Source organism: Pyrus communis, chromosome 16 (genome assembly GCF_041283825.1).
Source record: "Pyrus communis isolate YQ-2024b chromosome 16, ASM4128382v1, whole genome shotgun sequence".
NCBI classification, from domain to species: Eukaryota; Viridiplantae; Streptophyta; class Magnoliopsida; order Rosales; family Rosaceae; genus Pyrus; species Pyrus communis.
Genome location: NC_142580.1, coordinates 12,402,339 through 12,427,427, shown reverse-complemented (window position 1 = coordinate 12,427,427; position 25,089 = coordinate 12,402,339). Strand labels below are relative to the sequence as shown.

Sequence of the window (25,089 nt, the reverse complement as noted above, 5' to 3'; positions counted from 1 at the left end):
CCGGGATGTGACAATTTGGTATCAAAGCCTAACCCTGGTCGCGTGTGTGCCGACGAGGACGTCGGGCCCCTAAGGGGGGTGGATTGTGATATCCCACATCGCCCAGGGGAGTGATCCTTATATGTATAATCCCACATCGGCCAGGGGAGTGATCCTTATATGTATATTCTCATCCCTACCTAGCACGAGGCCTTTTGGGAGCTCACTGGCTTCAGCTTCCATGGGAACTCCGAAGTTAAGCGAGTAGCGCGCGAGAGCATTCCTAGGATGGGTGACCCATCGGGAAGTTCTCGTGTGAGTTCCTAAAAACAAAACCGTGAGGGCGTGGTCGGGGCCCAAAACGGACAATATTGTGCTATGGTGGTGGAGCAGGCCTGGGAAGTGGAACCCCTGGGTTGGGATGTGACAAATAATGCACTTTTTTTTTTAATTTTAAAGACCTCAATTAGCAGATTTTTAGTTCATAATTGTAAATTAAGGTGAATGTTCAATAACAAGTTCTCAAATATTCTCTATCTCAATGCACATTAAGTTGAACAAAAGAACTCTAGAATACATCAATCTACGACATAAAGCACCGCTATAGCATCATTGACACAAAACACCACTCTAGCAGTGTACTCATATTATGTAAGTTAATTTTTCTTATTAATGATAGTAACACCATCACATAGGGATTTGAATTCTCTTATCTCACATTTCTCTCCTCTCATCCCCTCGTTTTAATTTAGACCATTCAAAAGATCAATAAAGCACATGTATATCAGTGCGCCACATTTTTTTTAACAAACAATATTATCTACACTAAGGGGAGTGAGATTGGTCTCACAATGACCTAGCAATAATATAGTTCAAATTCATCTTTGACAAAAATCGAATCTAAAATCTCTTATTTACAAATAAAGTGAAATACTATTAAACTATAACTAATACTAAGTGACAATCAGTGCGTCGCATAGTAAAGTGCAACAATCCAAATATGAATATGATTGTACTCGTGATGTTAGGGTATGGGAGGGAAGATTCCTTCTCTGTCGCATATTATTACTACTTTACAGGGTTTATATTTTAGAATAAAATATCAATAAATTGAGTGTAAATTCGTTGTATAATGAACATGCAGACGAAGGATTCAATGAATCAAGATTGAGGACAGATTTTTCGTACGTAGAAAATATATAAAATGTTGAAACACAAGTAACTGAATACTTGAAAAAATAAAATTTTCAACTTGTATTATAACACTAACCCCTAATTTAGTACTAAGGTGATTTTGAAAAAAATAACTATAAAAAAAGCTGTGAGCTTTTTTATATTTGGTAAACATTCAGTTTCAGTTTTTTTTCACAATTTTGGATGAAAAAAAACCAAAAACACAAAGCTGCAAAACTCAACTTTGAAAAATCAACTTTTATTCACATCTGTTTTAGTTTTACATAAAAATTTATCAAACACTATCATACTGCTTTTTTTTTTTTTCAAAAGAACTTTTACAAAAAGGTTTATCAAACACTCTGCTGCTTTATTTCACAACTGATTATTCTCACAGCACAGCAGAAACAATTTTTTTCAAAACAAGCAATACCTAACCAACTCTAAATATTTGTGTATCAGGCCGTGTTTCACCCAAATGAAAAAGAGTTCTCAAGCTTGAGTAGTGGGAACGAGAACTTCACCGTGACGCGTTCACCGCAACCTTTGCGCGTCACGTGATTAACTTGTAAAAGGGTGCATTGAACACGTGACAGTGAAGTCCATGGCAAATGTTCTGAGCAATAATTCAACCAACATCTTTGCCATTAACATACCAAACAAGTTAAACAAAGAGACTCAACTACAACTTAGTAATAAGACAATTACTATTCACCCAAAAAAGTTAGTTAACAATCATTTGCTTGCTGTGACTCTCTGTCTGTCATACAATTTGTTCAGTCCAGAAACCATACTTTGCTACACTGAATTCTCTTCTTTTATGTCCCCATACAGCAAACCTGTAGCGGCAAAAACTCTGTCCAAGAATGATCGGGCGGGCATTCAGACAGTCTTCACGCCTTGCGACATTAGAGAATGCTGCCCATATATTAGCATTACACACACCTGCTTCCATCACCTACGACGCCATGAGATGCCTGAACCCGAAAAAGGAAAAGAAAAGGCCATGAGGAGGATCATATGGTCTTCAAGTGAATAAATGGCACATGTATTGAAGCAAACTACAATACCTTGAATGCGATCAGGAATCTACTTGGATGATTTGTGTTCCCGAAGGCTTTCAATCACGACCTTCTTTCTTGTGTCAAAATCCACTTTGTCAAGATCATAAGCAGTTCCGAGATAGGCATATAGGATCCTCTTCTTCTCCCGCGTCTTTTCGTCAAACTTCACAAGGTTTGGATTCATTTCATCATCCTTACTGCCGAGCATTGGGGGCTGTACACGAGCCCAGCCCCTGCGTCCATGATTTTCCTTCTCAAAGAACTCTGCCATTCGAATGGCGTCCTTAAGGCCTGCTTCGTCACCGGAAAACTTAACCAGAGTCATACCCAAATGACCATCTCTACCGTACAAGGATTTCGACTTCCCACTTCCAAATCCAAGATCTGTTTGCAAGAAATTCCATGAGAAAACATGTAACTTGTCAAAAGGACCTACTTTTTTTATAAATACGTTGAAGCCCTTACAATTATCAAAGGTAAGAATGGAATCTCCATAATCAATCCACGTGAAATGTCATGATAATGGCTGCCAACAGCCATAGAAGGCACAGCTTCAGAATACAAAATCCAAAGTGACATAAAGAACCCCCTATGGCCCTATCCGTTCGATGACCACCAGACCAATGTCAAAATGCTCCAACATGGTTCAAGGTTAATATACCATATGGAAGTGTGACTCAATGAACTGAAGTTACCAAACATATATAAAAGAGAAGCGTAGAGTCTCAAACGCTTATATACCAGAGTAATTACAATATGATAGACTGCAAATATCAATTGTAACATGCATAAGCATAAAAGATCCAGTAAAACGAGGATAAACTATCAAAAACCAAACAAGAAAAAAGTTAGTATCATATGTTAATGGCAACACCGCTTTTTCACCCATACTTTCCTTGACTGGGTTCCAAATCCCAATGCATCACCTGAAATTCCTAGTATAATGCAGCACGCAACAAGGAACTCTCCAACCAAGGCTAAGGTCACCATCCTAATTATACAACTGGCGTCATGTTGAACTTGAAATAAAAAAGCTAAGCACATGTACAAACCGAAATCTTATATTATGGGAGATCTGAGAGAACATTGCTCGTTATGCCAAACAGTGCCCCTTCTTGGTTGTCTCAGTTCAGTAAGAGGTTTATCCAATTTGCCACTTTTGGCTGAACTAGCTTGACGTTCTAGTACATGGACTTGAAGGATCTGAAGTTTATCATGTAGGATGACAAAATGTGCCAATAATGAGGGGCAAAAGATGTGATAACAGGTCCAAACCACTTAAAAACAATGGTTTTCAATTAGGTTACAGGTTTAGGTGAGGCATGAAAAGTTGTGACAGTCAGCAGACAGTAGAAAAAATTATTCAAATTGAAAGAGTTGTAATTCAGATGTAACCAAGACATTAGCAAACTACAACTAGCTACTTAGCCTTTAGAATTCTTTGTGCTTCATGACCTTTAACATTGGAAGCCCCAAGATCCTGGTAAATTTTCTTTGTTTTTTTTGGGAAGAAACGATGACAATTTATTAAAACAAAAACACGAAATACAAAATAGTGGATAAGAAATCCACCATCTAGCAAAACTAACTAAGCTCTCAAGCAAATCTAGCAAAATAGTGGATAAGAAACCCTGGTAATCCTAACTAGCTTCCCTCATTCTTAACCAACACTACGAGCGGTTGTACAGGTATGAGGAAAAGCCAAGCTTATGCATAAGATTATTTCATTCACCACACAAAATTTAAAATGAATAAATCAAATCAAGCAGGAAGGGCTGTAAAGAAAATGAAACTATTAAAAGTTAGTACAACAGTCTGGCTCAACTGAGATAAATTAATTAAATTTTGACTGAACTGGATCCCAGAGGTTAGTTATTGCATGTCCAAAGTCACTAGATCACAAAAATTAGGAATTTTTTGGTCCAAAGTAAAAGCAAGAAAATGATTAACAATGTCAAACTGATCCAAGAGAAAAGGCAGGGGGTCGTAGCAGATTGAAAAAGGATGATTATGACTTGACTTAGACATCAACAACAAAAGGAGTACATGATACCTACCATCCCAAACAAGAGAACAAACCATAGGTAGAACCATTTAAAAATAAAGAATGAGATTCATCCAATCAAAATTCCTCCCAGGTGATCAGAAAGCAATGCAATAATAATAAAGTACATAAACTAGGAACCCTGCATTAGGTTCCGTTCATGAGATGCTCATCTCAACCATACTTTAATTGCCACATGGAGAACACAAGTATCGCACATAAAAGAAGATTATATGGAACGACTAATCTCCGCATCATATAATCCCTGCAAACTACAGTTGCAAATGCATTCTAAATATGCCACTAAGCTCTATATAAAGCCATTCCAGTATGATAAAAAAAGTTCCAGATAAATATATCTATTATGAAGGGAGGCACTAATACTAATTCACATGAACCAGCTAGACCCTCCCCTTCCACACTCAATCAAATCAACTGGAAAGGGTGACGGTAAAACTAGAGGTACTAGCATGACTCTGGCTTTTCTTTTCATCTCACCTCCCTGTAAGCCCTTTGAATATCATTGCAAGATACTATGGCTTAAACTTTTTGTAAACATTGGTATTTTTTGCCAAATTATTTAACTTAACTACCCAGGAGGAGGGCAACCTAGCAGTAATATTCTATGAAATACACATGCTGCATGCTGTATCTAAGAAAGGTTGTTCACTCCATCCAATATAGATGTTCAACCTATTAAATTGGCATCCAAATATACTATATGCATTTTCAGATTCAAAGGGCGGGCTTGCAGCTAAAATAGGATGCACGCAGAGCACGTACTTGGCCTGGGACCAACCTCTCCAATGAACATTCTGATAGAAAGAGCATAAAGAATTAGCAAATATGAACTATGAAGGAGTACTATACCTCTAATATTACTATCCATTGCTTTATTGCCCAAACCCTCCATGCGGCCATCTTTACTCTTTCCTGTAACCGTATTATGAATTATCACCACAGGTGGCCACATAATCAGATCATCCACATTTGCTGCTGCTGCTTCAGCAGAAAGAAACTGATACGCTTTTGAGTTATCCGGGGGCTTCAAGTAGTCCCACCCCATTAGAACACACAAAGCCTTGTGTAACCCCAAGTGATCCACGCGCATGTCAGCACTATCAGAGTTGTAACTGTGCATGATGAGACTATGCATATCCGGAAAATCTTTCGAGGACCTGAAATAATGCATATCAAGGGAATTGAACAATATATTTCAGGTTTACCTCTTAGATAGCATTACGACCCTACAACTTCGAACTCAACAGGGCAACGAAGAAGATGCATTTACCAAGGATATCCTAGTGAGCTGATATAATTATATCACGATATATAAACATTCATTTTCTTAGTTCCATCAGATGATAATACTAAGGTATTTTCACTTAATGTAAGACCCTGACAAAAGGTAAATAATTTATAACAAAAAAGGATAATTTGGTAAGCTTGAGTATACACAATAAATTTGTAAACACAAGGCTGATAGATAACAATATAATTAGATGGGGGAACTGTAGCACTATATAACAACGGAGTAATTACTGCACATAAGAAGCCAAAAAATGCACCTATTGTAACTAATGAAAACTAGATTCTCTAGCACGCCAGTGGCATTTAATTTCCACTACTAATGCAAAAATTTCAGAGGGGGGAAAAGAAAACAACAAATATCGACATCAACATCAAAATAGCAACTTTAAATTCTCATGTAATCCTTACGTAAGCAAAATTGGCCTCTAAACTTTGCACAAAACTTAGGCTACAGTAAACTCTATCAAACAGACTAGGTCAACTGAGCCACACACACCATTAACTGGTATTCAATTCAACAAATGCAAAGTAATAGTTTAAGTCCTTGCATTCATATTATTTCAACCTACAAAATTGTCTGTTTGACTCATACACAAAGAAAGTCCTAGTGTTCTAGTAAATGAATCATGTGGAATAATCCATATGAATGTGATAGCATGTGGTCTAGGTTTAAAAATTATACGGAACAAAAAAGATAGAGGTAGTAGTACTTGAAGAGAATCAATTAGAAGAGGTTCTTGTAAAGTTCACACAAGAAACATACCACTGAATATAAGTCAAACCACATGAATGCAAAGCTAACCGCAAGAAAACCCAACTTATTGAAATGGGACAAAAACATGTGTAAAGAAGAAAATAGTAAAAAAGATGTAACCCAACAAAGTCCTTTACGACTTAGTTTCAAGACAGAACTTGGATGTCAACAAGGGCATCAACCAATCTGAACCTGTCAGTAACAGAATGTCGAGAGGTATCTGATTCTTTAGAGTGGGGAAACAGAAAGCAGATGTATGCATATGGAATCCTTATCAATAAAATAAGCTCAAAAGCATTTTCTACATGATCCATGCCTTGCACATTTCCATATTTATTTCTGCCAGTGACAGGATAGAAAGCACTAAGTTTGAAAGGGAAGTTATGGTTTATGCTGCGTAACCAATGCCATTCCACTATATCCACTAACCAACAAATGAACAGAAGCTGAGCAAACAAGAACAGAATATGGAACCAAGTGACATCTAGTAAACCACGTCACAAACAAGTATTAAATAGCAATTGTAAAACAGCCTCCCATTCCCCACAATACAAGGTAATTAAAAAGAAACAAGTTCTTCTCAAAAAGAGCAAGCAAATATATACTTGCAGGCAAAACAGTTACCAGTACTTAGAAGCCTGGTAATGTAGGAAACTAAATAATATAGGAACAAGGTTACCCATTGCTCCTCAGTAATGATGCAGAATAATCTTAATTCCATAACAAATAGGAAACCAAATGATACTATCCTAGGTATTACTCTGCATCATCTGAGACCATAGGAAAAAAAAAGAAGAAGATAGTATCGGATATTAGCAAATAAATTCATCCTGGAATAGCAAGCATACCAGTTTGTACACTGATGCACCATGAATACAATTCAAAGTATAAGCTCTTATTAACCACCGAAATCCTGCTGAGTAACAAAAATGCACATGTGCATTGGCTTCCTTGTATACATTTTGTCACATTCCCACAAGGAACAAATTGGATTCCAATGATTCCAAAACACCAAAACAAAGATCCAATCGAACAAATTCAGCCTCTAGACTTCAATAGCTCATAAAGAATGAGCTAGTGCCCATTTTGCAACAAGTTAGGCAGCACTCGTAACAATCTAAAAACAACTGCACAAAACACAACCAACACTCTTATGGGAACAGAGCATGGGTCAAATCAAATGGACACGCCCTACTTCCATTCAGTTGCACTGAATAATCAGGGATCTAAGCTGGGATGGACTAAGACTTGCCCGAGTCAAATAAGAGCCAGCTCAGCCCATCTGAATCTTAGCCTGACCTGACAAAGTCGGTAACACCAAAACAAAAGCTCATCTCAATCAGCTTTAGGCTAAACCAACCAGGTCGCTTGAGCTACCATCCAACTAATAGTCCTAAAACCTACCAATCATCACAGCCAAATACGTCCAAACCTTTAGGAATACTCAGCAACCACCTTCACTATAAACGATGATAAGATAATATGGGCATATACTGATAGTAAGGTCATACGTAAATAACAAGTTGTTCTTAAACAATAAGTAAAGGACTGATGGTTCTCCAAACGCCATCGGAGTCTAGATTTCTAAAGGGAAATCTAAGAAAAGCATAACATGCAAAGTAAACGAACTTTGGGAGCCACTCGTTCTCTCCTCTTTGTTGGTGCTTTCCAGGAGGTAATAGACTATTTAATCTATAAATAGAAAATATACATCCCGTTACGCAGCAATTAAAGGACCCAATGATACTCCAAACTTCGTTGGAGCATAGATCTCTAAAACAAATCTGCGAAAAGCCTAAAGTACTAAGACTCTTCCTAATCCTAAGCAAACATTCACAATGCCCACAGCACAGTAATGACAAACATATAGTGCTCCTGCAAATCATTCATGAATTTTTCACATATGCACGCAACTTCCTAATATTCTCACAAACCTACTTATCATTTTAAAGGATATCAAACAAACTTTTTGACTTTGCATTAAATGGCTTGCATCAGGTCACCATCAGATGCCCACACAACAATATACTTACCAACTCTATACGAATTTACATAGCAAAGAAACATCATATGTGTGTACGCACCAATGTATTAAAAGTGTGAGGCATGGGTGAGGCATCCGAGGGATAGCCCGGCCTAGGCATGAGGCAAAGCCTCACAGGACCTAAATTTTTTAATATATGTACACATATATTATATTAAAAAAAAGAAGAAGATTATTAATCAATAATCACCCTGAGCACACACATATATACATATATTATATTATATTTTATATATACATATAATAGAGGATGAAAAGCACAATGAGCACACATAACAATGCACGTAGACAGAACACACGTCCATTATAAAAAAATAGAAAGAAGAAAAAAAGGCAGAGAGACGATAGTGCAAGGAAGAGGTATGAGGCAGTTAAAACCCTACCCAAAATGAGGTCTCCTAGGCGGTTCCGGCGACGCCTTCCGCCCACTCCCTCAAAACAAAGGTGGCAACCCTCACGCCCAGCCTCAGAGGACGCCAAGGTGCGCCCTGAGGCGAGCCTTTTAAAACATTGGTACGCACACAAGTCTTAACTTATAATTATCACTAATGATAACCGATGAACTAGAAATTCACATCAGAAACGCATTAAAGCTTCTAACCTATCGACATTACATCCATTGAACTCTTTGACATGGCCTTGCAGCCTTCAAAGCCAAATAAGCACACTTCGCTATAATTTTCACTTGATAGTTGAGATATAGAATTGCAGACCTCAAAGATTAGTCTAACTTATCAAACAACTCAGACCATCAGTATCAAAAAAGTTTGGTCGGTAAAGTTCAGAGATGATAGAATAGATTCTACAACTAACTTCAGTTCCATATAGGGGCTAAAAAACCAAGACATGAAAAAACCTCCTTGAAGATACACTATAAACAGAAGCACCATGCAACAAGCTGTTGCTTAGAAACTGAAGCAATACGCAAGATTTCAGAAACCTACAATGAAGTCTTGTACAAAACAAGTGCAACCCTTGTAATTACAAAAGGGAATTCAATTCTCGCTTTGAAGGATATAACCAGTCTTCATTATCAACCAAATGTGAAATGACTTTTCCTTGAAGCCTACCACAGCACATAGCACAAAGCGCATATCCTCGTGCAAGCATGTCTTAAACATTAGGTGGGAGGTACTATATCCTAGAAGAAGATAATTTCACGCAAAAGCAGAGTAAAAAAACATTTATGAGAAGTCAACATGGCTATCCTTCAACTTCACCAAATAGCTAATACCAAATATAGAGTGCCAAGAACAACAATAAAAACACCATAATCAGTAACCCCTACTTGCATTTGAAAACGAACTCTATATACATACAACTTACATCTCTTAAGACAAATTCTCGCTCTCAAGTCTAACTAGACCGTATTTGACCTCACTATAATCCTTCAAATTGAATGCATTGTAAGCACCGAATCTAACTTATGAACGAAAAGTTTCCTAAAGCTCCAAAAAGGTTTCTTGCTCCCATTTGATAAGAATAATGCTTAAATACTGCTAGTTGAATACTGATGGCTTCTTATGGCAAAGGGAAGAACAAAAATGAAAAAGTTTAACAGCTAGAATAGTTCGTGTCCCAAGTATAAATTAACGATACCCAACTCAACGAAAGAAAATCAATACTAATAACGAACATAATCGAAGAAGAGAAATATAGTTAAAGCAATTAATTTGCACAAGACCTGACACAAGCAAGACAATGCAGACGGCCTTGCTTCCCATCCTCCAAGTAAGTCTTCCTCTGCTGCGTGTTCTCATGAATCAGCTTCACAAAGTTAAGAAACGCCTTCTTCAACGCAGTCTGATCAACTTGAAGATGCTTCAGACCCACATTCTCACCTCCGCCACCACCGCCTTGCCTAAACCCCACACTCTCATGACCTCCACCACCACCACCAACCCTCATGTACTTGTTAGCCCTCCCCTCATCGCCGCCCGCTTCCCGCCGAAAGGGACTACTCGTTGCCCGACCTCCTCCGGGACCCCCCGAAAACCCATTTGGATTCCCATACTGCATAAGTTGCTGCCGACGCATTGCCAATTCTTCTGCCTTATCCCTCTGCTCCTTTTCTCCGCTGTACTTCCTCTTAGCGGGCCCTTCTGCAGGCCCACGCCCGTCGAGCCCGAGCGAATTCCAGTAATCCGGACCCGGCCCGCCCGATCCACCCGGACCAAATGGCATGAACCGGCCAGGCGGGTTCATGGGTGGGGGGAAGTCTTGATAATCGGGCGGGAGAGCGAAGTAGGATCGAGCACTACCATCGGCAAGAACAAAAGTCCGGCGCTCGAGCATGTGGAAATCGTATACCGGGGGAGGTGGTGGGCCGAAAGCAGCCGGGTCGGAGAAGGGGAATGGAGCGGTTCCGGGAGAGGGGCCAGGCGGGTGCTTGGGATGGGCGGGGCTCGGTTTTGGGGATGGGCCGGTTTTGGTCTTGGAGGATTTGGGATCGGGTGGGTTTTTGTTGTTGGTGATGGTGGTGGTGCTGGGGGTGGCGGTGGGGGCGGTGGCGTTGGCGGAGGATTCCCAGCGCGATTTGCGGCTGGAGGCGGAGGAAGAAGATGGCTTGTGGAGTGATGGGCCCTTGGGATGGGGACCTCCAGCCATCCTGGGGTTAGGGATTTGGAGGAAAATAAATAAATTAAATAGGAGAAGAAGGGGAGAGAGAGAGAGAGAGAGAGAGAGAGAGAGAGAATTGAGAGTGTGAAAGTGGGAGAGGAGGAATGAGGAAGACGATGCTTCCTGTCGCTGGGAGTTTATTTTATAAGTTTTGTTTTTACGGATGCGCAATGGGGCCTTTTGCTTCGAATCTTCCATACTCGGAAAAGCCTTTGTACGTGTTTGACAGACTTTTCTCCTTAATTGTTTCAGTAATGCTATTTTTAACATGTTTTTATACTACATTTATATACTATTTTATATAGTATTTGATATGGTCAGTCCCATCATTTAAATTAATCAGAATTTAATTTAAATTAAAAACATTTAATAAAACAATAATTAAAAAAAAAAAAACTGGAAGTAAATGATGATTGTGGCATATGAGAAGTTTTCTCCTTCCTTCTTTCACGTTATTTATTTCATCCCATTTTTTTCACATTAGTGTGGACTACCACTGTCACATTTCCTTCTTTCACACTATTTTTTTCATCCCATTTTTTTTCACATTAGTGTGGACTACCACTGTCACATCCCAGCCCGGGCCCCTACCACATTCCGAGCTCGACTCCACTGTAGAACGATATTGTCCTCTTTGAACCTCGACCATGCCCTCACAGTTTTGTTTCTGAGAACTCACACGAGAACTTCCCAGTGGGTCACCCATCTTGGGATTGCTCTCGCGTGAACTCGCTTAACTTCGGAGTTTCTACGGAACCCGAAGCCAGTGAGTTCCCAAAGGGCCTCATGCTAGGTAGAGATGGGAATATACATATAAGGCTTACAGGATCCACTCCCCTGGGCGATGGGATGTAACAATCCACCCCCCTTAGGGGCCCCATGTCCTCGTCGGCACACCACGGCCAAGGTTAGGCTTTGATACCAAATTGTCACATCCTGGCCCTGGCCCCCACCACATCTCGGGCACGACTCCACCATAGCATGATATTGTCCGCTTTGGGCCCTGACCACGCCCTCACGGTTTTGTTTATGGGGACTCACACGAGAACTTCCCAGTGGGTCACCCATCCTAGGATTGCTCACGCGCGAACTTGCTTAACTTCGGAGTTCCTATGGAACCTGAAGCCAGTGAGCTCTCAAAAGGCCTCGTGCTAGGTAGAGATGGGAATATACATATAAGGCTTATAAGATCCACTCCCCTGGACAATGTGGGATGTAACCACGCTAATACTTTTGTATCCATTTCACACTACTCACACCAGAAGCCATTTTTTTTTTCACCCAAGTACAAAAACCCCATCTCTCATCATCGAGTAAAAAAGCTCCACCACCTCTGGTCTCTAAGACATGCATCGATCATGACCGACCAAGAGTACAAATTTCTCTCACGCATTGCGTAGAACACCTTGCGCGCATCATCCAAAAACCAGCATTTCGTATACATGCTCACCAACTTCGTCTCAACAAATGGGTTCAATTCCTCAACTACATCAATACACTCATGGATCTTCTGACCCAGTTGAATAGAATTGGTGTCAATGCAAGATTGAAGTAAATTCATGTAAGTAATGGAAGTTACCTTTGACCCACTTTTGGCAATGGAGTCAAGAACAGTGACGGCCTCGTGAACTCACCATTCCTGCGGAGGTAATTCAAGTGAGAGTAGTGTGAATTTGGAGGGTTTTTCTAGAAAAAAAAAAGAGGGAAATTGTGGATGTGAAAAGTGCAAGAAAGGGTGGTGTGGATGTAAATTTCCGCCTTCTTCTTCTTGGACAAAATTGCACCTACAAAACAAATAACACCTTAAGTCAAGGCCAAGAGCCTCACACGTCCACGATGAATTGGGGGGGGGGGGAGGGGGAGGGTGTAAGGGAGTTGGAATTGAGTTTTGGAGAAAATGAGGGTGTTTATATAGGGATGTGGTCGACCACCTTGGGAAGAGATGGACCAGCCACTTGGATGGTTTTGTGGGTGAAGTTCATGATTTGTGTTTAATTAGCAAAACAATTTATCAATTACCTAGCTAATTAATATAATAAAAATGAATGATTTAAGGGTTACCTTGTGGAGAAGATATGATGAGTGATGAATAAAATAGGTTATAAATATATACCTATCTGGGCACTTTTTTACTTGATTGAGGGATGATTGTCCCACCGCTTGTGCGTAGAAATCCCGGTGTGCCTCAAAAGTAATCTTGTCTTTTCACCCAAAAATCCTTGTGTCGCCTCCGTATTTTTCTTGATTATTATTGGCTCCATAAATGCCCCCACACCTGATGGGCTGCTCGTAGGAAAGGGCAGCAGGTGTAGAGATCTCCAACTTTGATGCAGATTCTTACTTGGACTTGGAATTAGATTCTTCTAGGAAAAGGAAATAAATCGCCTCCAAAGCATATTTAAGCCTACATTAAGTAGGGGATTAAATCAACTTCGGAAGGTAATTATTTGTCCTTATAAGAAAGAGAGAAAACTAGAGGATATTTATCCCTCATTCCCTAGCACTCTTCTTTGCTTGCCTGTGCAAAGAACCGTCTTCCATTGATTTCTTTGTCTTCTCCATGCCGCACCAATGTAAGAAAAACTTAATTCTCCTTGTCTTCTTACTGGGTAGTGTTGCCACAGGACAGCTGTCGGAGTGGTGCAGCACGTCGGCTAGCAGGGGCCAGGAGTCAGCTTGGCATGGCCCAAGGAGGTGGTGTGGTAGTGGCCACTACTTGTGCTGCTCAGCTTGATTGAAGCCAAGGATTGGCTCGGCATGGGCTGAGGTTTGGGCTGCCTCGTTTAGGCTACTTGCCAAAAATGAGGAAACTGCTTGAGTTTGATTTCTCAGCTGCCGTAGATGGAGCAATTAAGGATGGGGCTATTAAAGATGAAGTGTCGGCTGAGCGAACTGTTGAGTGCAAAGTGGTTGCTGCCCCCTGATCATTTGCTGCCTAGTTAGTCTTTAAGCATTCGATCTTTTGAGCTATATAGTCTTCTCGCACTGGAGAGCTTACCCAGATGGGTGTCGGAGAATTAGTTTACCTTCTCGCACTGGAAAGCTTACCCATATGGGTGTCGGGGAATTGATTTACCCTCTCGCACTGAAGAGCAATTAGTTTAACCTCTCATACTAGAGAGCTTACCCATATGGGTGTCAAGGAATTAGTTTACCCTCTCGCACTGAAGAGCAATTAGTTTAACCTTTCATACTGGAGAGCTTACCCATATGGGTGTCGGGGAATTGGTTTACCCTATCGTACTTGAGAGCAATTAGTTTACTTTCTCTCACTAAAGAACTTATCCATATGGGTGTCGGGGGATTGGCTTACCCTCTCGCATTAAAGAGCATATAAGTCGTTGTCGTGAGTGCAGCTGAGGAAAGTTGAACTATTAGATAACTGAAATAATCCTTAGCCTGCAAGGTCTTGTTTGGCGAACTGTTTGAGACTTTGAATTGCTTGTGGAACCTGCGTAAGGGTGTAAGCGTAGTGAACTGTTCCCAGAATTATTGTGTCATCATTAGGTGTTTCGTCGTGTGCCTTAGCACGATTGAGAGTTATTGTGCAAGATTGGCACAGTTATGAGCCATGATGATAGATCAATGGCTGCCGGAAGCTGTGGAACAAGTAGGCACGACTGTGAAAGCAAAGTTGGGGCTGGCTTGGGCCAGGTTGTACGCAGCAGGAGGAATTAAACCACTAGGTTCGTGATGCTGGGTTACTGGTGATGTATTGCTTTAGTATGGAATCATCTGGAGTGTTGAGAACAAGCCCTGCCCCCGATTCTTGGTAGTTGGGCTGGTATGTCATTCTGGTACTCGTTTGCCCCCGGCGCGCCATTAGGCTAAGCTACTACCTTTGTTGAAACAGAAGTAATCTTTGTATTCAACAATCTATGTGGGATAGTCTTGTATGCTTGATCTTGTCATTGAAAGATGACTCGCTTATATTAGTCATGTCTCATCGGAACACCTTGTTAGCAACTTCATTGCGCTGGAAATCACGCAATCACTTAGTCGGGAGCTTCTCTACTTCTTCCTGAATTTACCTTTGTTGCGGGTAGTGGAGCTCTCGGCTGTCCCCAATCGTGACTTGCTGGTCTAGGCTGCTTTTCCATGTGTTCGGTTCGTCTATGCCACAGTTGCATGCGGTATATTCCTAGTAGGCGAGCGGGTAACTTGCAGGCTGCTGGTTAAACTTGAGCAGTATTGAATGACCGTTTTTTTTCGTCTAATGTGCTGCCTACTCCGATGTGAGGTGGAGGTTGCTCTTTGCGGGCCTTGCAGCGAATGAACACTTCACCTGGAAGGTTGCTCATGTTGATTATCGGAGTGTGGCCCCAATCGTGAGTGTATGTTCATCTATGGGCCTAACTAAGAGTGCATGCTCCTCCACGCACTAAGACGAGAGTATATGTTATCTCAGGAGCCTAGTCGGGAGTGTACTCCGTCAGAACGCTTGGTTCGTGACTGGTTAAGTGGCTACTTATTGGGACACTATTAGAGAGGTTCATCGTATGCCCTTATCCTACTTTGGGACACCCCGTCTAGGGCACGTTGCATCTCGTACGCTGCAAGAGCTGATTCACCAAGGTTGTCTTTTGTGTGAGAGCGCTTGTCAACTCTATGACTTGTCGAGACAAGTGTTGTTTGCCATTCGGGTTAGAAGAGTTTGGATGAAATACATATCCTTGAGTAGTGGAAGTGTAATGAACTCTAGGTGCGAGATTTGAGCTGGGATGTCAAATTTGCCGAGAAATGTGGTGAAATGCCCCTGGTTCAATCATAGGCCCAAAAATTTAAAGCAGGGATGGTTGAACTAATCTTGGATGATTTGGGCTACTTGGAAGGCCACTAGAGTTGGTTGGGCCTCAGATTAGACCGTGGGAGCGGGTCGGGCAGTTGGTGTGGATTGCTCCGTGTGCAATGCATGTAGGCTCTGGGCTTGGGCTCTGCTTGAGACCGCACTGGGCTCGCACTGGCCTTGGGCTCACGAGCGCTATGTTGATTCTCATGTCGCAGTTGCTTAGGCTTACGCTGTTGAGGTAGTGGCTCGGGCCAGCTCGCATTGGGCCTGCCTCGGCTGCCTTGCAGAATAGGCTACAGATTGGGATGTGCGCCAAGTAAATGAGGCTTGGGTCTGTACTGCTGGAGCAGCAGTTTGGGCTGCTTCTAATGCCTAGGTTTGTTGCTGCAAAGTGGTGTGGGCCTGGGCTTGTGGTTGCCTCGCTACTCATCATGGGCTTGCTGCCATGGAGCTGACCTACTCCCCACTGCCACGATGGTCCCCGTGGCTGCCATGGTGGTGGTGCTCCATGATGGCAAAGTTGATCATTTTGCCATAGCTTTGACCTCGTGGATCGTCGTGGTGGGGCTACGTCTCGTCCTCCATCATTTGATCTGGATCTTTGAATGTAGGAAGTTTCGTTCGTTGTGGTTTTCGATTTCCAGTCGTTGTATTTTTTCCTCACCTTTATTAAAAGAATTAAAACATTCTAGGAATAAGAAAGTATGAAAAAATTACGAGCGAACGAGAAACGAGAAACTTTGAATGTAAGAGTTTTCTTCGAGCATGTGAATCAAACTCTGAATGAAAACATCAATTTATGGATGGAAATTTTCACCTTATTTTTTTATTTTTGGACAAAATTGCACTTACAAAACAAATAACACCTTAAGTCAAGGTCAAGAGCCTCACGCGCCCACGATGAATTGGGTGGGGGGGATGGCTTTGGCCAAAGAACCTCTGATGTCAAAGTTAAAATTTTGAGGGGAAAATGTTTGGAGAATTTAGAGAATTTTGCAAGGGAGTTGTAATTGAGTTTTGGAGAAAATGAGGGTGTTTATATAGGGGTGTGATCGGCCACCATGGGAGGAGATGGATCGGCCACTTGGATGGTTTTGTAGGTGAAGTTCATGATTTGTGATTAATTAGCAAAATAATTAATATAATAAAAAATGAATGATTTAGGGGTTACCTTGTGGAGAATATATGATGAGGCGATGGATGAAATAGGTTATAAATAAATACCTGTTTGGGCACTTTTGACTTGATTAAGGGATGATTGCCCACTGTTTGCGAGTAAAAATCCCGGTGTGTCTTGAGGGTAATCTTGTCTTTTTCATCCAAAAATCCATGTGTCGCCTTCATTTTTTTCTTGATTATTTTTGTCTCCACAGGTGGTAGTCCACATTAACATGAAAAAAATTGGGATGAAAAAAAATTGGCGTGAAAGAACTAGCGTGGAAGAAGAAATAGCAAGATTAAATGGGGAAGGAATGAGAAGACTTTTTGTATATCACAATTACCATTTTATTCCAGTTTTTTGTAATTATGTGTTTATTAAATGTTTTTAATTTAAATTAAATTCTGATTGATTTAAATGATATGGTTGTTTACATCAGATGTCACATAATGTGATATATAAATATGATATAAAAACATGGTATGAATAACATTACTCTATTTCTTTTTTCATTTTTTTAATGGCATTACAAACTAATAGTATTTTGAGAGGTACGATAGCGTTAGTCAGTTGTTATTGCATTTCCAATGCTAACACAACTAATTATGAGGACTCATTCAAGGGTTTAAGGTTTAGGAAGAATTAGTGATGTGTCAGCAACGGTGAGAGTGGTGAGAGAGGTGGTGATGACAGCGGTGGTGGTGGTAGTGGTAATAGTGGCAATGGTGGTGGTATTACGGGGTGTGGCAGTTAGGGTGTAAAGGTAACAAGGGTTGTACGGGTGGCGGCATAGTAAATAGTGCGGTTATGGTTGTGGGTGTAGATGTAATGTGAAATCCCGTCCCCGAATTTCATTGTTTAAAATTATGTATGTCATATTTAGTATTTTTATTCGTAGTTCCAACGCATTTGTATTTGCGGTGTATAATTTTTTTTCGATAAGTAAAATGACGAAAACGCCCTTAATGGGCTAAACGGGATTTTTCATGGACATATTTGATCCTTTCATGATTTTTCAGATTTGTTTACAAATTTGGATAGTATGTGTCAATACAAACACATGGGCGTAAACGGAGTGTAATTTGGAGTTCTAATGAATGAGTTATAAATGAACGAAGTTAGGGGCGTAATGGTCATTTAATTATTAATCTGGAAGGCTCCAAATTTGTTGGACCTTTGATCTGGTGCCACGTGTGTGGTTAGGGTGGAATGAAGATGAGAGAAATGAGGGGGAAAACTGCCCGATGAGAGAAAAAAAGGAAAATAGGGGAAAAGAATGAGGAGAGAAGAAGAGGTACTGAATCTCAAAACCCTTGACCTGATGACCCGTTTCCTCCATAATTTACGACGCTGATTTCGGCATTTTTTTTTGTGATCAGCATCATCTAAGCTTCCATTTTCACCCAAACTCGACGACAATTGGACACGATTTCATGACAAACAATCGTCGTCTTCTACGGCATCCACGGCGGAGATCCATCGCTTTGGCAAGCTTCACTGTTAATGAACACCACCAAAAGACTCCTCTCAACCCCAAGAGCAAGGCCCAAGCATTAGATGAGGCGTCGGAGTTCGTTTTGGTGATGAATTGAAGCTCAGATTTTTCAGGGTTTCCGACGCTTCAAGGGATTTTCCTGCCACTTCCTGGCTGAACTAGGCTTCGACCCAGGTATTAAAAATGTTCCTCTCCTTGAGTTGTACATTTCTGCAAAATTTGGTGAATTTTAGTGTTTGTTAGAATTTGAGGTTTTCGTTTGCCAGAAACCACCACCCATGGTGGCGCGTGGCTAGTAGGCCGACGCTGCCTTTTAAAGTTAAATTTGATGTTCTAATTTCAGATATGATATCTTTTTGATGTGATTCTATAGTTTGAACTCAGTATTGAATTATGTCACTTGATCATTATATGAATTGATGATTCGACTGTTGGATCGTCACCAAACTTTAATAGATTATTGTACGTAATATTTAAGGACTTAGGAACTCATGGATTGGGAATCCGACGTACTGATCTTTCCAAATTGGATTTCCAAGTTTGTAAAATCAAACGTTGACCTCCACTTAATCTTAACGATTGGTAGAGATCTAATCGATGAATCGTAATGAAATTTTAGTATGTTGTTCTAGAAGAGTAGTAAGACTCTAAGGAAGTTATGAATCAAAAATATGATAGGCGGATCTTTCAGTTTAGATTTCTAGGGTTGTGGACCCTACCTTTGACCTTGGTCAACAATTGGCTTTTTAGTCAACTAGCCCAAGTTCTTCTAGCGTGTTGCTGATCTTAGAGTGTTGTTGAGATTCCATGGAACTTATTGGGCTCAGCATGATGATGTGTCTTCCTCGATTGACGTGCACCTCGATTTACGTACTAATGACATAACATTATGTTATGCTTGTTTATTTTATATGATTTGACTTATGTATTGAACTTGTTGTGGAGTGTGGTTGATCTGTATGTTTGGCCTAATGTAATGAAATGTGAGGGCTAGTAGTTGACCATGAACCCATTGTCATGGGGTTTGTTGCTTCGAGACTTGTTTCACATATTGTATCATTATTTCATTTCTCGTTTCGTTGAGTCGTTCTAATTGTGTACCTAGTGCTTTGTTCCATTTCTTGTTTCGTTGAGCTTTTGTATTTTGAGTACTTGTTTCATGTCTTGTGCTTCGAGTGTTGTTATATTCCTTGGACTTCCGCTCGGTTCCATTGAGTGATTCGGAACTGGGTTTCTGCTGGGGTTCCGTTGAGTGGTTCGGTTCCCTGCTCCATGTGGATTCTGTTGAGTGGTTCGGAATCCCTCGTGTTCAACGATTTTGTTGAATGGTCCAGGATCGTATCCAGCTTGGATTTCATTGAGTGGTCTATATCTATTGTACTATGCGATTCCGTTGAGTGGTCCAAAATCATATCCACTCGAATTCCGTTGAGAGGTCTGGAATCCCTTCTACTCCGCGATTCCGTTGAGTGGTTCGAAATCGTGTCCTGATTTGGATTCTGTTGATTGGTCCGGAATCCCCTTTGGTGTCTTGGTTCCATTGAGTGTTTCGAAACCCGATGTTGATGGATTTCTTTGAGTGGTCTGAAATCGCATCATTTGACTTGTTGGTTCCTTGGATTTGATTTCAACTTTAGAGATGTAGGCTTCGGCCGAACCGTGTCGCTCTAGCCTTGCATTTCGGTATATGGTATGTGTTATTGATTGATGTGATTGTGGAATGATGTTGGTTATGATTGTTGTCATTATGATTAGACTCGTTGACCAATATGGCTAGAGATTTATGTTGCGCTTTGTCGAATGTTCGTCGTGATGTTGCATGCCTGTTGTGTGGTATTAAGTTGAGACATAGTGATTTAAGTGATGATTGTTCGAGTGTAGTGAAGGACGAACTACAAATAGCTTGACCCCTGTTTAGGGTACATAGGCAGTCTAACGAGAAGGTTAGATGCAACCATAAAGTATACGAAAATTACTACGCAATTCGAATCTTGAATTATGCTTTGTACGTATCCCCGAAGGTGGGGTCGGTTGGATATACGGATACTTGATGACATCACGTGTCGATCCTAGATGTATGTCGGGATCGGGCATGACATGTGGTCGTAGTGGTGGCGGAGGCGCGAACATTGGCGACGGGGACAACAAGACTAGTGGCAATTGTGATGGCAGTGGTAATGGTAGTAGTGGTAGTGGTAGTGGTGTTATAAGGTTAGTATTTGTAATGGTAGGTGGTGGCAGTAGTGGTAGTGGTAGTGGTGTTATAAGGTTAGTATTTGTAATGGTAGGTGGTGGCAGTTCCTTTGTTCTCCAAGAGATAAAATAAGTTAAAAAATTAAACACTGCCATTTTTACAAACTAATGATGGTATTACAAGAATTAAAAATATTAATTAAAATTTTTATTCCGCTTTTTATTAAAGCAAAAGCAGCCTATAAGCCATGACTTTTAAAATAAAGAAATATTTTACTTTTACTAAACATTTTTTTATTGTTGAGATTTAATATAAAGAAAAACAATAGGAAACAAGCCTTACTAATTCAGACCGAAGAGAGAGATTATTACAATGCGTAAGACCGATATTGGTCTTTCATGGAGATGTGCATGATGACTTTTTTAGACATTTTAGAAAGAGCGCCTGAAGTTTAATGCGAGTTCCAAAATAGTTGTAAGCAAATTTCTTCCAATTGTGAGTCTCGCGTACGATGAACTAGTAATCTAACATTCTGGTTGGAAAGAAGCAGATTTTGACATCGAACTTCAAATCCCACCTCAAACATCAAATCTTTTTCTGGCGGTCTACACTTGACATTCAAGTCCCAAAATTGAGAGTTGATTCAAGACTTGACATCCAAGTCTAAAGTTTTGAGTTTCGGAACAAGGTCGGAAGGTCCGAATATCAAACCGGGTTGAGGACTCAAACGAAATACTGTTGATAGAACAGATAACTGAGAATATCAACTTAACATGGAGAATCGAATTCCATTGCATAGCATACCGTCCTCAAACACAAAGATGAAGCAGTCTAAATCAAGGAATATAAATAAAAGACAGCTAGACATACTGCATTAATCCATCAAAACTGAAGTCGATCGAGGCTAAACACTAGAGGGTATTTTAAAAAGTAACACAACTTTCGCAACATGACATCCGGGACAGGTGGTACAATTCTTCAACGCTTCTTGGAGACACCAACAGTCTTTCCCCTGCGGCCAGTGGTCTTGGTGTGCTGTCCACGCACACGAAGGCCCCAGTAGTGTCGAAGACCACGGTGATTCCTGCACATCAAGAACATCAAGAAACAAACATCAGTCACTCTCCAGGCACAACAAACTTTAAAAAGATCTCAATATGTAATACATATATATATGCTCAAAGACATTTGAAACAAGCATCAAGTAAAAAACCGACAGATAAATACTTATATCAGAGGAATGTCCTTGTCCTGTGCTTCAACAAAGGGGAAGAAGATTCTATAAAGCCGAAAAGCCAGATATAGTTGACTACCACAGAATGAGATTGGGTAGAGAGAGTGGCTGTAAGCCACTGCCAAACAAACTGTGTCAAACCGATTTGCGTCGATCACAGTACAGCCACAATGTACATGTAACCTCTAAGCCTTCGTGATACTCAACTAACTAATAACTGAACAAAAGTCAAAGCTTACAATTTGTAATTCTTGAAAGAGTATGCAATAGTCTTCTTAAATGGCAGGATTTAAGATGATGTTGTTAGCCTTCTATGATTTAGGAGAAAGAGCCAGCACAACGTAGAAAAAATGTCAACTACTGAACAATACCGCCAACCAATCATATGGTATGATAAAAACTTTAGCACCACAAACATACATGACTCAGAACAATTAAGATGACGAACAGTTCTCAATCGACAAAAATGCATAACAATAGAACTGGTATAGAACTTCAACTATCGAAACAATGAGCATACCAACTTACCAAACAAGAACAATATCATAAACTCAAAACAAGAATACAACTGGTACTGAACAACAAGAGAATTGACTAGAAACCAGACCTGATCTTCTTCAAGCGCTCAAGGTCATCCCTGAGCTTCATGTCCAAAGCATTGGAGACCACCTGGGAGTATTTACCATCCTTGTAGTCCTTCTTTCTGTTCAAGAACCAGTCAGGGATCTTGAACTGGCGGGGGTTTGCCACAATAGTCATCAGATTGTCAAGCTCGGCAGCAGATAGCTCACCAGCCCTGCAGTGTTGCCCAATTAGACCCATATACACAAATTATAATTTTGTGTGCACAAAACAATGAACTAGATTGTCATAAGCATAAATCATACAGTAATAGAAACATGACAAAAAAAAAAAAAACAAAGGAACGCTTTTCGCGAACCCACATCACTGATTAGTGGCATAAGGGACAATATTAGGTGAATCCAAATATTGCATTTGCAAATAAAATCAGCTCAAATATTACAATTGCAAACAAACATTCAACCCGACTTTTAGAACTGGAAATAAATCATACATTCCAGCTATAAAATCATGCAATTTTTTTGTCAAAACAAACTAAATTCATGCTAAATCAAATGGCGGTACACAAGTTAGATAATTTCTACGATCATAAATTAGAGCAATAAACAAATCCCAACTAAATTGACTGCATTTGCATACAAAAAATAGACCTCCGAAATGATTAATCAAATCGAATAAATAGATCTATGATTTTTTTTCCGAAAATAGATAAAACTAGCTAAGAAAAAACGAACCTTTTGTTCATGTCGACATCGGCCTTCTTGCAGACGATGTTGGCGAAACGTCTGCCGATACCCTTGATGGAGGTAAGGGCGAACATGATCTTCTGCTTTCCATCCACGTTGGTATTCAGCACACGCAGAATATGCTGGAACTCCTCATTTGCGACGAGAGACTGCAAAACAAAGGAAAATCCGATTAAGATTTAGGGTTGAAGATTGAAGACGAAGGGAGACGTCGAAGCGAGTGGATCGAATCGGAGCGAGTAACTAACCATGGCTGCGACCTTAGGGCTTGGCGGCTCTTTGCTCTCTGTAACTCTGCGTGCGTGTGTGTAAGAGTGTGGGCGCGCCGTGTGAGAGGGGGCTTGTGAAGAAGAAGATGGTTTTTAAAGCATCAGATTTAAGCGAGTTCGTAATGCCTAAAACCCTAGATGGTAATTATATGCTGCGGCGAACCCCTACGTGCATTATTTAGTGATGATTTTCTAGCCGTCGATTTATTATACTTTGCTCATTGAACATTTGGCCCTAATAATGCATTGGCACTCAGCTTATTTAATTCACTCAAATGAATAATGATTGACCCTAATAAACAGTAATTGGCCAAATGTAACTCCACCCTTAAAAAATGCATTGGCACAAATGCATCTCCACACCTAAAAAATGTGCTGGCACCCAGTTCATTTAAAATATTATTAATTTTTTTTATAAAATAATAATTAAAAATTTTAGTTTTGATTTCGTATATAATTTTTAATCAATATTGTCATGCCACGTGTCATTATCCGAAAGTACTATGTTGTGGATAGATTTTTGATAAGATTTTCAACCAATCCCGACACGCCACATGTCACTATCTGATTACTATAACTTAGACAAGATTTCGGATTAGGATTATTTTTCCTCCTCTTTCCATCCCTTCTTCTCACATTCTCTAATTTTGTCTTTCTCTTGCCATAAAAAATTAGTATAAGATGTTCACATGGCTTAACCGTGACCGTTCAAATATAAGAGGAGGGAAGGGGAAGGAAAAAAAGAGGGGAGAGAATCCTACTCCCAAGATTTCAATAAGATTTTCAACCAATCTTGTCATGCCACGTGTCATTATTCGAACGTGCTCTTTTGTGAGTAATTTGAACCTAGCATTGACACAACGTAACATCTTCGATGAGCTTCCACGTAGCCATTTTTTTCACAAAAAAAAGTATATGAAAGCTTTGATTGAAAGTGTTGAAAATATTGAAATGTGGTGTAAGGTGGAAAATGATGGTTAGGTATTTATAGAAAAAAATAATAATTTTTTTAATTTTTTTTAATGTATTTTTAAACAATTTTTAATAAGTTAATTAATCTGGACTGTTGGATTTGAAAAAGATTCAAATCCAATAGCCCAAATGTGGACATGTGGCCAACGATCATAGTTCTAATTGTTTTGTATTTTTTTTTCCGTTTTTTGGGGCAAAACAGTGGATCGTTGATCTTAAGATCGGATGGCCCAGAACGCGTCACGTCACTAGCCGTTGGGTTTTAATATTTTTTTTTTTACCGTTTGAAATCCAACAGTCCAGAAAACAAGCTGTTGGAAATCCAATGGCCTAGAATGAGCCACGTGGCTTCTCCCCGCTGTACTTTCCCTGTCGCCAATGCGCGCCCACTCGCACGCATATCCCACACACTTGATGTAAAAAAAAATCAGTAGGCCTATGCGACGTCATGTTGACGCTAGCGTGACATCACATAGGCGAGGCCTTTGGTCAACATGTCTTGGGCTGGTCTAGAAGCTGGCTTGGGCTAGGTGCTAGCCTATTAAGCTCGGCTGGAGTGATTTTTGGGGGTGCCGGCCTCTTTTTTGGACTTTAGGCCAACCTAAAAAATTGGGCTGGAGTTGCTCTAAAGTACTACAATTTCACCCCACAGTTTTTTAAT

At 40.3% G+C, this 25,089-nt stretch overlaps 2 protein-coding genes across 2 annotated transcripts; both read right to left on the bottom strand.

Moving 5' to 3' along the window:
• Positions 1-1,779: 1,779 nt before the first annotated feature.
• On the bottom strand, positions 1,780-11,170 carry LOC148689990 (RNA recognition motif XS domain protein). The gene is made up of 4 exons (XM_088687048.1): positions 10,054-11,170; positions 5,131-5,438; positions 2,223-2,600; positions 1,780-2,129 (listed from the first exon to the last, which is right to left on the bottom strand). The coding sequence occupies exons 1-3, from the start codon at positions 10,974-10,976 to the stop codon at positions 2,242-2,244; spliced, it is 1,590 nt and encodes a 529-aa protein (XP_088543174.1). The 5' UTR covers positions 10,977-11,170; the 3' UTR covers positions 1,780-2,129; positions 2,223-2,241.
• A 10,223-nt stretch (positions 11,171-21,393) lies between these two features.
• On the bottom strand, positions 21,394-23,576 carry LOC137730480 (small ribosomal subunit protein uS13z/uS13y/uS13x). Its single transcript, XM_068469469.2, has 4 exons — positions 23,436-23,576; positions 23,176-23,336; positions 22,467-22,655; positions 21,394-21,709 (listed from the first exon to the last, which is right to left on the bottom strand). The coding sequence occupies exons 1-4, from the start codon at positions 23,436-23,438 to the stop codon at positions 21,604-21,606; spliced, it is 459 nt and encodes a 152-aa protein (XP_068325570.1). The 5' UTR covers positions 23,439-23,576; the 3' UTR covers positions 21,394-21,603.
• Between the last annotated feature and the right edge of the window lie 1,513 nt (positions 23,577-25,089).